General features: G+C 37.0%; 1 protein-coding gene across 1 annotated transcript in view; it reads left to right on the forward strand.

Moving 5' to 3' along the window:
- Positions 1 to 15,481, forward strand: part of ZNHIT6 (zinc finger HIT-type containing 6) — a 30,339-nt gene that overhangs the window by 7,401 nt on the left and 7,457 nt on the right. Inside the window, exons 6-8 of the mRNA XM_059478213.1 lie at positions 2,420 to 2,488; positions 3,267 to 3,347; positions 3,829 to 3,909. Of these exons, the coding sequence (XP_059334196.1) occupies positions 2,420 to 2,488; positions 3,267 to 3,347; positions 3,829 to 3,909 (231 nt within the window). The remainder of the gene's footprint in view (positions 1 to 2,419; positions 2,489 to 3,266; positions 3,348 to 3,828; positions 3,910 to 15,481) is intronic.

Consider the following 15,481-nt stretch of genomic DNA (forward strand, 5'->3'; position numbering starts at 1 on the left):
AGCCCACAGAGAATCAGCCTTGCATGTGAATGAGGATGTGCTGTGTGACAGCCATTTACAGATTCATGTAAAGGGTTCCTAGCAACAGGTAGCAGAGAGCTAGAAGTTCTTTTTGGAGTATTTCTTTCTCAAGTGCCTGTGTTAGAGACAGTCCCATACATACATGTTTCTGTGAGCTGTGTCATGGTTTGTCTCTCTCATGCTTTGGCTGTCTTGATTTAAAGATCAAATTGTCACAGAAAGGGTCGCTTAGAATAGATGAACATGGCCTGTTTGAAAAAATTGTGGAAGATGGTGAGTTAAATGAAAACATGCTACCAAGACTCATGTTAGTTAATAACATAGAACAAAACCCTCATCTGAACAGTCCTTAGAAACATTTTGATGTATGCCCATCATAATCATTTCTTTCAGCTAATGTTGGTGACCCTATTTCTGTGTCTAAAGCTTACTAACTTACTAGTCTCCCTGGGAAAGTGCTTTGAAATAACACCATTCCATGTTAAATGGCAGATAGTAACATGTTTGAGAGGAGTCACAAGCTTGTTAATCTCAAGGGAACTGAAGTGGTTACATAACTTTAGGGATATTCCAGTTTGCTCTGTGTGTATGGTAACGTTGGTGCTTCCTTCAGCTGTCAAGATAAGAATTGCAAAACCTTGTTTTACTTACCTTGTAAAAAACTCCCAAAATTCCACTCAATGGTTTTGAGTTATTTCAAAACATTTTGCAGTTTGGCAATTTAAGACTGTCATACCAATATGCAAAAGAGCATAAAATTCATGGGCCCCAATACTATGTCACCTTCTGGTTATATATATGCTATATGATTAATAATGTTTTCTGTATTACCCTCCAACTCTGGCTGTACAGTCTTCTTACCTCTTCCAGACCTGATGTTCTCTACTTCCACATTCTCGTTCTCTAACAAACATGAGCAGAAAGAAGGGAGGAATCACAAGGCGTGCTGCACAACTCTGCTGAGGCACATATTGTTTTGGGTACCTGGACTTCATCAATTTGTTTTATTCTAATTATTACTTTATTGGAGCTGGGGGTTCCTGCTTGCTCTTATTTTGGTAAATATTAATACATCTGAATTTACTTATACTCCAGAAAGTGTAGTTCAGTTGTAAAGCTCACTTTTCTCCTAGAAACAACTAGGTAAGAGAATTACTTATTTGATAAGCTCACTTTATAAAAAGGGCTTGCATTTAAAAATTGATATCAGAGTTGATTGATTTTAGCAGCTAAATTTACTGTTTTGCTAGTGGATGCACATACACTTCTCTCTGCAGCCAGCTAGAACCTGCTGGATAATGTTTCATTTGCCTGATAAACAAATTAATCAACATGTTGGAACAACACTGTGTTTGCTTTTTATTGTAGACCAGAATCTTTGCATAACTGAAGGTGATTATCCTGGATGCAATGATTCATCATAATAATGTTTTAAGAAGTAGTTAAAAAAAAGACACCATTAGATATGCCTGTGCCTCACAGGTGTTTGTGCTCCAATTTCTAAATCTTTACTGTTTGTCATGAGTGTGAATTTCAGAACCAGAGCAAAAGGCCAGGTACCTACCTTTTAGATTAGGGAATCTTTTTCCCTAAGCTTTCTCTTATGGAATTCTTTCAGACAAGTTTCTGCAGACTTTCTGCAAGTGAGCAAAAAGGCAAATAGAGACTGCCTGATGTAGCAAAATTCTCTAGAAATACTGCCTAAAATGATACTGCTCTTGAGCTATGCTTCAGTAGCTTCTGTTCTCAGTATTACTTATGCTAGCTGGAGAGGGAAGATGGTCTTAAAAATAGCAACTGACAATACAGAAGAAAGGAATGTGACATCACTTTGTCTCTACCAGAAGTTTTACAATCTTTCTGTAAAATGTTTGTTCTTTCTAACTTCTCTTATCCATGTTATGCCAGAAGGCAGCTTCCTTCCCTGGCCATGGCACATTTTCTATTGAGGCCATCATTGCTGGAAGAGGTTGAGCCCCCTGTGTTCTGTAGGACCCAGCCTCACCTGGGACTCTGGCTGTTATTGTTGCACAGGTTTGGTAATCTGTCCTGGGTGATATGCCAAAAAGCAGTTTCCTTTTCTGAAATTAAAGGGCAGCTGGACTCACTTTTAAAATGTGAAATACTGTTGATCAGTTAATTGGTGATATCTTAATGTATTTGTAAGGAAGAGATTTTCATTCCATGAGGATTTGAAATTTAGCAGGATGTGGGAGCATTACATCTTTCAAAGGACATCTCAGCTTCTCTGCATGCCCTTTATACTCTTTAAAGCCATTCAAAATCTTAACTGTGTATTTTCTTCTGAACCTATGCTGTAGGTTACCAAGCTTTATCAAAGAAAAAAAATTGTTGTTACCAACTAAGACTAAGAATATGCATTTCCTTTTGTTTTCAGGGAGAACAAGTTCTACTGGCATTTGAAGCTCATATTTCCTCACTGTCATGCTGAATACACTTTAAAAGGGTACAGAGCTTTAAAAAATATTTTTATGAAGTTTCAATTAATCTGCTGAAGTTGAACTGCAAAATATTTTAATCAGTTCTTACCGAGTTCTGTTATACAGGGTAAACTCAGGTATTGATTTTAGTCTTAAATAAAGGAGCATTTCAATCTAAAAAATATTGAAAGTTGTGTAGTCCTTTTCTCTGTGAAAGCTAGCAGACATTCCAAATCAGGCATAATGTTTGTTAGTCCTTTTCTCTATGTAAATAGAGAGTTTGTATATTCATAATAGTAGTGCCTCTACACCTGACATACTCTCTTCTCATGGAGCAGATGTTCAGCACAATTTGCCACCCTCACCTGCACTCTGGAACCAACCTTCATACAGGGTGAAATGGTTGCATTGCTTGCTTTGTAGGAAGGTCCACAAACACATTTTGAAAAGGCAAAAAATAAAGAAGCTTTTATTGACAAATGTTTCTCCTATTTTCCTAGCCTGAAGGGAGATGAGAATTATGTGTTGCCTGCTCCTAGGGCTGCAGGAACAGCATGTTTCTTTTGCAGAGTTAGAAACTGGAGATATGCATCTGTTTACTCCTCATACGTGCCTGTGAAATCCCAGTGCTGAAACTGAGATAAAGCTGCCCATATCTGTGCAGTATTGATCCACACTTATGATCCTCCCATGAACTACTCAGCTGTGCCACTGTAGCATGCCAATATACAGGTGACTCACAATAGATATTTGTGTACATGATGAAGGATGTCTCACATGCTTGATTTTTATCTTTGCTGAAAGGGTGCCTGATGATAAAACACTTGCTGATATCCTCAAGCCGTACATTGATCCAGTCGAGTCAGATCCTGTAGTTTGTCAAAGGTGGGTATTGAATAACTTTCCTGCCTAGTTGATCTAATGCACTAATAAAAGGGAATGGTTCTGAATACATGGCTTAAATTAGCTGCACTATCAGCTTGCAGAGCTGAGTTCCCAGTCAGCAGTACATCTTTAATTCCTGTGACAAAAACCATCCTAACATTCACCAACCAACTAACCCTGGGGTCCAGCCACCAAATTTAAACCAACAAAAAATTTACAAATTGACTCATGGCATAAAGACCAAATAAAGCAACTGTAATTCTGAAAAATATAACCATAATTAACTTTAGTGGAGGTGACAGTAAACCTTCAGAATAATTAGTAAAAGATGCTAATAATTATAACCCTCATTTATATAGAAAACACCTAGTATTTGACAAATTATTAATGAAAAAAGACATCATTTTGGCATCTCTTATGAATGACAGGAAGAAAAGTCATTGTACATAATTTCTGCATCTTTGCTGCTTTCTTTTTTCAGATTAAAAATCTATACAGCATCTCCTCAATCAGATGTACGAATTTTAATGAAAATAGAAAACAGGAGCCGAAACTCTGTCAGGTAAGGTGGTTCTTCAGTTTATGTGCTTACTAATTAAAAATAACAAGAAGATTTAACACGTTTCTTAGTCTGTAATAATCTCCAGTATTACAATTGGAGATTACATAATCTCATGGATTAAACTTCAGTGAGTTATAGAAATGATTTGGCAAAAATGCTAATTCTTTGTCTTTTATAATGTCAGCATTGACATTTCAGTGCAATTATTGAGTGAGTGTGCCTGTACCTAAACTGCTTCAGCAACAGTCCATGTCCATGTAACAGAGCACAGGTCTGTGTTAAAATGCTGAATAATTGTATTGACCCAGAGAAATGCATACATCCATTTCTTTCTGGAAGTTCTGCTGTGGATATGTTAACCTCCCAGAGGGAGGGAGGGAGTTGAAGTGATAGCCAAGGAGACTTATCTGTTTAAATTATGCAAAAATTATGCGTTTATCACAATCCAGTCACTGCATTTGAAATTACACATTTTTCTCAAAGTTACTTACTCATCACTCTTCATGTTACTATATTTCTGGGTGTGGGCTTTTATGTCTTCAGAATTCAGACTTGTGCAGAATTGTTTTCTTTGTTTTCAGAACAGACAATAATCTTGAACTTCAAAATTAAGCTTCAAAGAAATATTTTTTGCTAGTATAAATACCATTCTGAACACTCCACCCTGTTGTCATTGTTGCTGAAAAGGATATGGAGCAGCTTAGTAGCATAATTTAGTGTGGTTCACCAGTGATTCCTAGTTAGGCATCTGAAATTACATTTTTGTCTTCAAATGTAACAAATGTAAATAACATGCTTCCCTAAAATATGATACATTATTTCTAAGGGGGAAATAAGGATGTATTGTAAAATTTTTAGCTGTAACTTAGCTTCCAGTTTATGCTGGGGATTTTTCCTAGTAATATTAAAAAATGAAAAATGTACTTTTCAAAAATGTAATGTGCTTTTCAATTCAAATTCAAATGCAAACTCTTAATGACTTTGACTGATTTTTTTCTCTTTGCAATCATTATTTGATATATGATTGTAATGTTTGCCATCAGAATCACCAGCTAGAAACCTGTTGTTTTTAAGTGAATTTAAAGATACAGAGCCCTGATTCTTATATGAGGTTGATAATGGGGTTGTAGTAATTGGGTTTTTCCCACTTAGTGAATGTAAAGTTTAATGTACAGGAAAACAAGTAGAAGGTTAAAATAGAAGTGTATCTTGTCTTGAGACCTGCAGTTCCTCACTTGGAAATTTTGTGAATCTCTTCATATAATTTTGTGGTGCAGGCCCAGCTGGGGCAGTGCAGACAGATCAAGAAAACAGCATACTGAAAAAAATTCCTCCTGTGAAAGGAAGGAACAAAGTTTGTTTGAAATGGGACTACTATGTCAGCATAAAGTCACTTCTGTCAACATAAGCTGTGTCTGTGGCAGCAGGCACTCAGAGCACTTGTTGTGACAACAGCTCTGGGAGGGAATGCAGATTTTTGCTGTAGGTGCATTACAGATAAGTAAGAGAGAATTTTTTTTGATTTTTTGTCCTTTTGTTTCCTCATCCCTAAGTTAATTGGAGAGTATTGGCTTGTACTCTATGAATAAATAGCTGGAATTGCAGTGAAAGTACTTCTGATTGAAACATGAGCAGCTCGCTGCTTAGTGGTCTTCCCTATGGATCAAAAACTGAGTGGAGACAGAGCTCCCTCACCTTTTTTTTGTTTCTTTAACAGTGGGAAGTGTTAACTGCTGGTTTGTGTCGCTCTGAGTGCCACTGTCAGCTCAGTGTAATTTCTCAGCCTGTGCCTCCTCATTCTGTGTGGTTTTAGGCTGTATATTCCTGTGTGGGAAAATGCTCTGCCATCATTTTGGGGGCAGACTGAAGGAGTGGGATTAGTGTAGGCTACTGATACATGTAAGTCCTGAATGTTTGTTATCTACAACTCCTGTGCCCACCAGAAAAATTTCTTCTCCACAAGCTGATAGAAGATAGAAAAGTTGAAAACATATAACATATGTTGTTAAGTTCAATGTTGGTTTTAGGCTTAGCAGAACCTTCTGGAAAAAAATCCTTTTCATAGTTAGAATTTTGTATTATTGAGGCAGAGCAGTGGTGTTTCAGAGAGTATCTAAACAGGATTATAAAATGTTAGTCTTCTAGTTTTAAGATAAGTATGTTAGAGAAGGATTTTAGTATTTCCTGCACTTGTTTATGAAACAGGAGTTAGTGGTTTAGTTTTGGCTGTTTTCTGTGTTTCACAGCAAATCATCCTTTTAGTTTGAAGATCCTCTGTAGAATGCTTTAAATTTTTGAGGTTTTATTTTTTTCCTTCTCCAGATATATAAATTAGCCATGAATTACTGATTTCTGCTTTCTCACAGGAGTTCTGTGGAACTTCAGAAAGCCACTGGTGTGTAGATATCATGGATGGCTGCCAAACACAGTCCTTGCTTTCTTCTTGCTATGTCTTTTACTGTCAGTGGTGACAGTTCTTACAGAACTTTATGATAAGTTCTTATTTCTGTCTTCTCTAAAACCAGCTTGTAAGAATTGCTTTCAGTATGAATTGGCAGCACTCCACAGTTAATTGGGGTAACCTAAAGCATGATTTCTCCTCTTGTCTTCTCAGTTTTAACTGTCATTTCATGCTCTGTAACTTTTAGTTACATTTGCTTTATCTTCTCATTTGCTACACTTAGTTCATGAGGAATCTTGCAAAGGAGATTTTCAAAAAACAAGCATTACATAACTCTCTTCTTCCTTTAAAACCTTTTGTTTTTAAATGAAATTTGGAAAAAATCTGCCTTTGAATGGGTCAGAATACTTTTCCATTTGGGTACTGCTTGCTTCGATCACCTGTTATGCAATATTTAGTTAGTGTTGGTGTCCATTCTCTCCTTGGCTGTAACTATTCCAAGGAAGGTTTAACTTCTCCCTTTGGATTATTTTTATAGTCTACATTCTTTCATAAAGTAGTATTTTCTTTCTTCTGGATAAATTAGTGTCCTGGCTGTCTTCAGACCTTTATTTGGATGCCTTCAAAGTGACTTCATATGGTAAGAGTATTGCTTTTTCCAGTAAGGAAAGGAAAGGTGCAACAGCCAAATTACACAGTGTGGTTTGGGAAATACACCTTCTCATTTTCCTGAGAATATCCTTATCAGGTTTTGTGTAACAAAAAAAACTAAACCAAAACAGCAAGCAGCCCTTCCAAAATCAAAAATATTATTGGTCTTTTTCATTAGTAAGTTAGGTTGTTTTGTAGCTGCAGATACTTAATGAGAAATTAATTTACTCAGCCTTATCATGTAAGATCATCCTATTTCTATAAGAAAAGTAACTGCAACTTATACTTAATTTGCAGTAGATACTTTCAGAGACAAATAAATCTAAATGAGGTTAAATCACAAAAATTGAATATCTTTTATTGGGTTCAGAACATCTTGCGCAAATCTTGTTTAGATAGTTGACGCTTTAATCACATATGTAGGATTTAATAGAATTGAAAAATTATGCTTTCTTAAACATCAATGTTAGGTCTTACATGTAGTAATATTCTTTCTTAGCCTGTTCAGAGTAGCATGTGAGCATTGCTTCAGAATAAGTGTTGCAGAAAACTTTGTGGTTATTTGAAGGTCAGAGTATGCACTGGCAGAATATTTAGGTGCCTGGAAAATATGGTCTGGTTGGCTTTAAGAGCTTTGCAAAGGCCACTGCTTTCAGTAGAGCAAATCCATGAAGGAGCTGGATACCAGGCTATATCCTGTCACTTTCCTGTTGTAAAACTGCCACATCATACAGGAATGGATACAGAATCAGTTGTAGAATTGTTTTCTGTATCAATAATACTGGTGTAGCTCAAGCTTCAATTACTCAGAAAGCAAAAAATACAAAAAGGATTTTTGTGCCAGTTCCAACATCAAGGAGCTTCTGAACTGTCTGTGGTGGCACTGGCTGGGACACATGAGAATAATGGCATGTTTGGCACTTAATTTTTGTGGACCACAGGGAAGAAAATCTGCTAAACAAGTATCAGAGGTTCTCCTCTACTAAATGCCATTGTTTTATGGTGGTGAACACTTCTTTTGCTTTAACTGATTTAATTCAGTTGCTTTCCAGAAGGCTGGATGATCTTAGTAATTTTGGATCACTTCCCTGTCTCAAAATCAGCTGGCAAAAATGAAAGTTATTTCCTTGGATGACTTAGCTCTGTGCTCAAAGAGAATTTTCTTTTGTAGTCTATTGTTTTTAATAACTATGGGTTAGATCTCATCAGTAGGTTGCAGTAGTTGCAGTAATAGATTCAGGAAGGTGAAGCTTTTTGTCTTAGTATGGGCAAATAAAGCCAACATACTTTTGGAAAATCATCCTGGAATTCAAAAAGCCATAGAAATGTAATGGAACCACATTTTTTAATGTAGCATTTAGATTATTTATTTCCTTATCTTTAAAAATATCTGTTATACACTTGTGTCAATTACTGTAGGATTGTTTTAAAAACCCTGTAAAATATGTTGACGGTAGCTTTGAGTGTTAAGCTGTTTATGTTTTCCTTAGGCACTTCCTTCTGCATTATCATTTGTGAATAACTTCATGTAAAACCAAGAGAACTTACAGTCTTTGCTTTCTGCTTTTTCACACATCACTCAGTTTCTTTTAAAAAGAAACTTCATCTTGCAGAACAAGTGTGCTAGAATTAGCACATTTCAGGCATTATTTCTTCTTTGCATTTTCTGCAAATGTTGAAAAGTGGTGTGCTTTATTTATTATTCTCTAGTCTTACTTAGGAAGAATTTCTTTTCACATTTGTGTAGTAGACAATATACATGAGACAGGAATTAAGGATACAAATCCTTGGCTGAACTGCTGGCCTTGGCATGAGTTGGAGCAGACCCCAAGCTGGCTTTAACCTATGCCAGAAGATTGACAGTAGAATTCATTACTTCTCTGTAGCTTGCAGCAGCTGGCACAAAAGCAGCTCTGCCAGCTTTACAAAAGCAGGGAGCCAGCTTACAATAGTCATTCTTCACATTCTGCACAACTGTAGTCAGGCACCGGTGACTTCGTGCTGTTCAAGGGGAAATAGACTTTGGTCTGTAGTCTGTTTCTAAACACAGTACTCCTGTGTATTTAAATTTGCTGCTGTTTTTCCCCCAGAGTATTGGATTTTGGTTTGTGGAGTTTTTTGAATTAAAACTTCTTGCTTTTCTTACTAAATACTTCCTTATGTTTTCCTGCAGGTCATTTCAGACTTTCTAGTTTGTTACTGCAGCCGTTTCAGTGTCATTTTTCACATGCTCCTTCTTTATCTGAACATCAGTCTCTCTGCTGACAAAAGCAGTGCAGAGCAGCAGATGCCAGGTTACACAGCTTTTACTGTAAAAAATAGTCACTTTCCTTCCTAGCTACTTACATTTTTCAGTGAAATCCTGTTACACCACAGAGATGGAAAGCAAAAAACTACTCATTGCTGAGTATAGTAAGTGTGTATGGTCAGAATTCATAGCAGGCATAGTTAAATGTTAGTGATGTCTGACTACAATTACTTGACCTTTCAAAAGATTTTTGGGATGATTTCAAAAACACCCAGAGTTTGTCCATCTTACTATCTTGTGCAATCATTTTTTCTTGAAAGGGATTCCTTTATGAACCAGTAGACGCCTGGTTTTTTTTAAAGTAACAATCCAGTGTTTTGTAATCCATGCTGAATTCTTTTGGATGAACTGTTTTATAATTAATGGTATTGCATTAGGGTTTCTAGAGTGTCCCAGCTAGAGAGTTGCTGACTGAAACATTTATTGCACAAAGATTTATTTGAGATCATAACCTCCACTCCAAAATTCTGCTGTCTATAGTACAGCAAGTTAAATCCAGACAATTTTCAGAGGAGGAATATGTAAGTAAAGAGGTGGAGATGGAGAACAGTAAGGGCATTAAGGTTGGCTTCAGCTGTTGTTTGACCTGTCCAGCCATGTAGTGGTGTTCTGTAAGCACCACAGGCAGATCTGAAGACCCAGACACTTCATGCTTGCAAAGCAGGTTGGCAGGCCCCAAATTCTAAACCAGAAAAACTGTACACAGTATTCTCTTCTTCTCATTGTATCTGGGTTTAAAGCATAAGAGCAGCCTACTCAGCACATGCACAGGCAAATTTTCTGTCCTCTCTTAGAATGTGCAGCTGTTTCAAGAACAAATCTTGCAGTTTGCTCCAGCCTGCCATTTCTATTGGAGAACAGAGGGGAACTCCCCTATATGTGTGTACCTATGTAACATGTATAGTATGGAAAGAGTCCTCATGCGAGTTCATCTGCTGTGTAGCATGCGCATATAAGGCAGGAAAACAGGCTGTGAAATTCAAGAAATTACTATAGTTGGGAAAAACCTGTTGAATAATCAGTAGCCCCTTGGCTGAGGGAAGGAGCTGGTGAAAATGAGCTGTAGAACCAAAGTGACCTTGAAACCTTGTCCTGTTCCAGTATAGAATAAGAGTTATGAAATCTATTGAGTGGCTTAATTCAACTTTGTGAGTTGCTGTTAAAATATTCTTCTGAAGGAACAAGCAGATTTGCTCCTGTTTCTTGGCAGAAAAAACCAATGAGATGCTGACTTAAAGTTAGCAAGTTCCTAAATTTCAGAGACCAGGAGCATGGAAAGGCTGAAGAGGCTTTTAGAAGCAAAGATACAAACTCTGTGCTGGATAATTAAAGTGATAGGCTGAGCTTGGAATCTGCAGCACTGTGAAAACATGGCAGCATAGCCATCAGTTTTTTTTTTTTTTAAACAGAGAACAACTTCTTCATGTTCTTGTCAGGAAGGAGAAAACCTGTTATTTCCTCCTGATCCTGCCAAAGGGGAATCCCGCTTTTTTTTAACTCTCTTTTGACGGAAGTGAGCTAGGGCTGATTGTTTCAACGTTGCCAAGTAGGAATTGACCTTCCTGCTTGTTTCCCAAGAGAGTAATTTGGTTTTTTTTACTTCATAGCTTTTCCTTTTCATTGTAAAGCATTGGTAACCTGTTACCTTAATGGAATGTTTGTGACACTGTGATTCCCATGAAAATAAGTCAGGGAAAATTTTTGAATATGTTTCCACCATTCAATATAGAGTGTTAAAGGCATTTAGACTCTCTCCATATGAGGTAAATGTGGAAGTTAATACTTGCTATTTGGGGATTCAGAATTAGAGAAGGATCAATTCCTCCTGAAATGGTGGTTCATGAGATTAACTCAAGCATAATAAGAAAAGTATTTCCAATTTACAGTGACTGATTTCTCATCAGTTTTGTATTTATTTTAGCAGTGTACTGCCTGCTTGCACTAATTTGTCAAATGAGATTTGATGTATTCGTTTTCTGAACTTGATGTATTAAGTGTTTATCATTTCATCTCTTGATACTCCTTGATGACCCATGCACCTCTAAAATTATTTATGGTTAGGTTTCATGGGGCTGTGTATCAGTATGCTGTCAGTAAAGTAGATTTACCACATTGGCTTTTTCCCTGTGACCATGCCAATATTGTATTAGTGATGGAAGATTCATATTTTTACTTCTCTGCATTTTTGGGGAGCCATGCATAGCTTTTACTCATACTAAATATGCCACTGATGCCTTTGCAGTTTTTGCATTCATCTGCAGTAGCCAGCTCACTGTCTTACTAATCAGAACTTTTCCCTTGTGAAATTTCATATTCACAATAAGTCTTCTGGCTAGTGTTAACTCAGGCTGTTTTGTTTCTTTATCTAAGTCATATAGTGGCCTTACATGATTGTGGTTTGCATTTTTTTCATATGTCAGCTCTATAGTATTTAAAGAGTTGTGAACCTTGAGCTTTTGAGCAGTTTGTGAAGCTGCCTGGCTTCACAAAGTAGGTAAATTCCCATGTGTGTAAAGAGCTATTGCTGTGATGCACTTGAATTATAACATCTTTACTTTCTGCTGGATTTTTGTTCTTTTTTTTTCATTATGTCTTATGAGATGGGGAAAGAATTTGCATTCTTGAAATTCAGTATCACTTTATTTCTGTATTCTTAGCACCAAATTCTGCCAAATGCAAGAAACTGACATTTGCTGGTTTCACATTTTCCTTTTGTTTTATTGTACTTTGTTTTATAACTAAAAGATGCAGAATGTTCTGTACTTCAGTTAATCTTTAGATCATTATTGTGATCCTGAATCCTTTTACCACATCACTCTTAAAGCTCAGTCCACTAAATTGTTGAAGCAGTTGCCTTATCTGTTTAATGGGTTTTGCCTTCAATTGATATATTTTTCCATTACTGCCATTAAACAACTTTTAATGTGCTTTTTTTCCTTTGTGCAATTGCCTCATTCTCAAGAGGCTTAAACAAGGACAGCCTTTGTGCATCTGTGGTGACATACTTGTACTCTTACTTTACTCCTCTCTCCATTAACTGCTTTGTATATTTTCTAGAAAAACACCAATGAGTTTTTCTGGACATCTACTATTGTGTCATATAATTTAGGTGACAGTTATTCCTGCTATCTTTACCTGGATATTACTTTTTTTTGTTGCAGGATGTTTAAACTGCCTGAAATACGTTTGTCCTAAGAGGGAGGTTGTGAGTTCAGTTCTTCTTTTACCCATTTTACACTTGACTTTTCAACAGTTCTTAGATTTCTTAGCCCATGAAGGAGAGGAGACCTTGGATTGTTACAGCTTGTCTTAGTAATTGTAATAAAACATCCCCATTGTTTGAGGATGACCTATGGGTGAAATATGACAAGGAAAAGGAACAGCTCCATAGTTGTCTCAGTAACTCTATGTGCCTTTATTGGCTCTGTGAACATAGGTGTAGTTAGGAAATGGTGATGATGTCCAAGATGCTTTCCTGTTATGCTGGCAACTTTTCTTCCTGTATTTTTTGATTGGTTTCTAGCAGGAGTTGTAGTCCAAATGGTTGATAAGAGAACATTTCTTGTCCTAATTTTCTTTTTTTCTCCCCAGAAAAAGCATGTTTTTGATGGAAGTGTTGCTTGGGATAGGGATTTAACTTGGAAAGGGTTTGGCCAGGCATCTGGTCTGTACTGGTATTGACTAAGTTATACAGGTATCAGTAGTATGGAGGAGAGATTAATGAACCTCTGTTGAGGCAAATGATGGAGGTCCTAGACCAGGAAAAGAAATGTTACCAAGAGTGACAGGAGAAGCTGGCAGATTTTAAATACTTCTGTAAACTGTAGTGTATGTGTTTTCATATTAAAATATCAACTTGGGCTAGGTTCCCATTCTCTTTCCTTAAAAGAGTGTTCAGGGGGAGTATTCTTTCATATTGTTTTGCTGTTGGTAAGAGTTAGTTATAAAGGAAGTATTATGGCAACTCTTGAGGGGTTTTTTGTGTTTGTTTGTTTCTAACATCTCTGCTGTTTTGCCCATTGAGTTTTCTAATTTTGTCATGTATCTGGACTAATCAAATTCACTGATTTTGATTTTTTAGGTTTAGGTTTTTTAGAATGTCAGAATTCTAGTGACAAAGTTAAATATAAATACTGTGCATTATATCAATACATTGTGTTTGCTTTCTGTCATACAGTTTTCCTTTCATACCTAATTCAAGAGAGCATTTTCCTACTTCGATGTTCACCAAATCATAACCACACGAAGAGGTTATTCACCACTTAGGAATGAAAGTCCATCTGTTAGTTATTATCTTTGCAATACTGCAGCACTTGAGAATGAGTGCTTGGGAGAGACTTTAAATGCTGTACCCAGTCTTTGCCCCCTTCTAGGCATATGTAGATATGTAGGAAATGCTACCCTCTTTGGTCTGGTGAAAAAAAATCATTTTTTCTTCCCATACATTAGTGTAAGCTTGGTTGTGGATTTTTAGGACTAGGCCCAAAATAGATAGTGTGATTTATTGTATCTGAGTTATGCCAAGTAAATACCTCGATGTTTCCACTCAGTTCTAGGAAGAAAAGACATCTTTGTGTAAAATATGTGCAAGCAGTTTAGTTGATCGCTCTCACAGGGAAATCATAAATGTGGTTACACAAATCCACATTTTGCTAATATTTACAATTATTTAGATAGCTAAGACTTGTTTGTTCTCTTTTCAGTGTATAGAAGACCAAACTAAAGAAATAACATGGCTACAATTTATCTTTAATTCCAGATTGCAGATTTTTTTTTATTATTATTAAAGAATAAAAAATTCCTGTAGATGACATTCAGGAAAACCTGATCAGCAGGGAATTTCCTGCTGTCTGAATTCATGGAGACAAGTTACGCCACTGCCATTATAGCCACAGGCTCCATTTGAGGGGAACTTGTTGTGATGCAGTGACCTAATGTGGCATTCCTGCCTGTGGGAGACAGATTAGGAGACTGAATTGTTGAATTCCTGGAAGGTGGTGGAATAACTATAGATAGTGAAGCCAGCCTTTGCAGAAACTCACAGATGCTATCAGAAGTGCAGGGACATATTAATTTCAGTATTTTGTGAAAGGTAGCAACTGTTCATTGAGCAGATATAACAGTTTGTATGGGAACTGATGTGGGATTGCTGAATCTTGCTAAATTTTCTCAGTTGTCACAATTTTTGTAGGCTTTTAAACTGCCTGCTAGCAGGCAAATTCTACTTAATTTCGGTTCTTCAAAAAGCAGTTATTGTTATTTCATTCCAGCTAAAATCAAAAGCGGTTGTCTAAGATCATCTCTTTGTGGTCCTTATAAATGGAGTCATTTCTTATAAAGAAAAAATCCAGGCCTAATTATTGCTTTGCAACATGGGCATAAAGCTTTGCTTGGGGCAAGAAAATAATCAGCAAAGTGGGTGTTGTTCAGGGAGGCTTATGGAACATAAGGAAGGGAAAAAGAAAATATGTGGGAAGTAAATACCAGGAGTAAAGGAAGATGGAGAGGGAACATGCAAAGAGAAGTCCTGCTGAGTACAGGGATTAGGAAGCCATAGTGCAGAGAACTTGCATGAATGGAATAGTGGGAGTAAAGAGAAAGCAGAGGGGAGGTTTAAAAGAAAGAGGTGAAGATGGGTGTTAGGGCAATGGTGTTGTTGGCCTGGTCAGTACTTTTGGAGCCAGGCTTATCTCAAATCCATCCTGGCATGAGGGGCTGAAGGAGCTCATTTAGGATGACAGCCTCAGTTAAGTTGGTTCATGCAGGTGGTCCTGGAGTAAGGAAGAGTCCCAAATGAACGGATAGACTGACACTGGTTGTTCTTCATTTCACTGGGTTGTCAGTTGAGGTGCACAGTGAGGGATGGATTTGAAGAAGGCTACAGCTCCTTATGGGTTCTTCTCACACAGGCTATGCAATCCCAATGAAACAAAACTAGTGGCTAAAAGTGGTGATAAAAGGATATCTGGTAATATCTGATTGTGATGTTCTTCTTCTTCTATCTCCTGCTTGTGGTGAGAGCAACTTGCTGTACGTACATGGAAGGGCCTACTATGCCAGTGTTGCTCTACATCCTCAGCTCATCCTGGTGAATAATCACTACAGGAAATTACAAGACTTGTAAAAAAGGCTATTTCATTTAATTTTTCTCTAAACAGATCTAGCCTTTTCATAAGTAAAAATTAGAAGTGTGGGTGTGGGTGTAGGTTTCT

Source organism: Ammospiza nelsoni, chromosome 9 (genome assembly GCF_027579445.1).
Source record: "Ammospiza nelsoni isolate bAmmNel1 chromosome 9, bAmmNel1.pri, whole genome shotgun sequence".
Lineage (NCBI taxonomy): Eukaryota > Metazoa > Chordata > Aves > Passeriformes > Passerellidae > Ammospiza > Ammospiza nelsoni.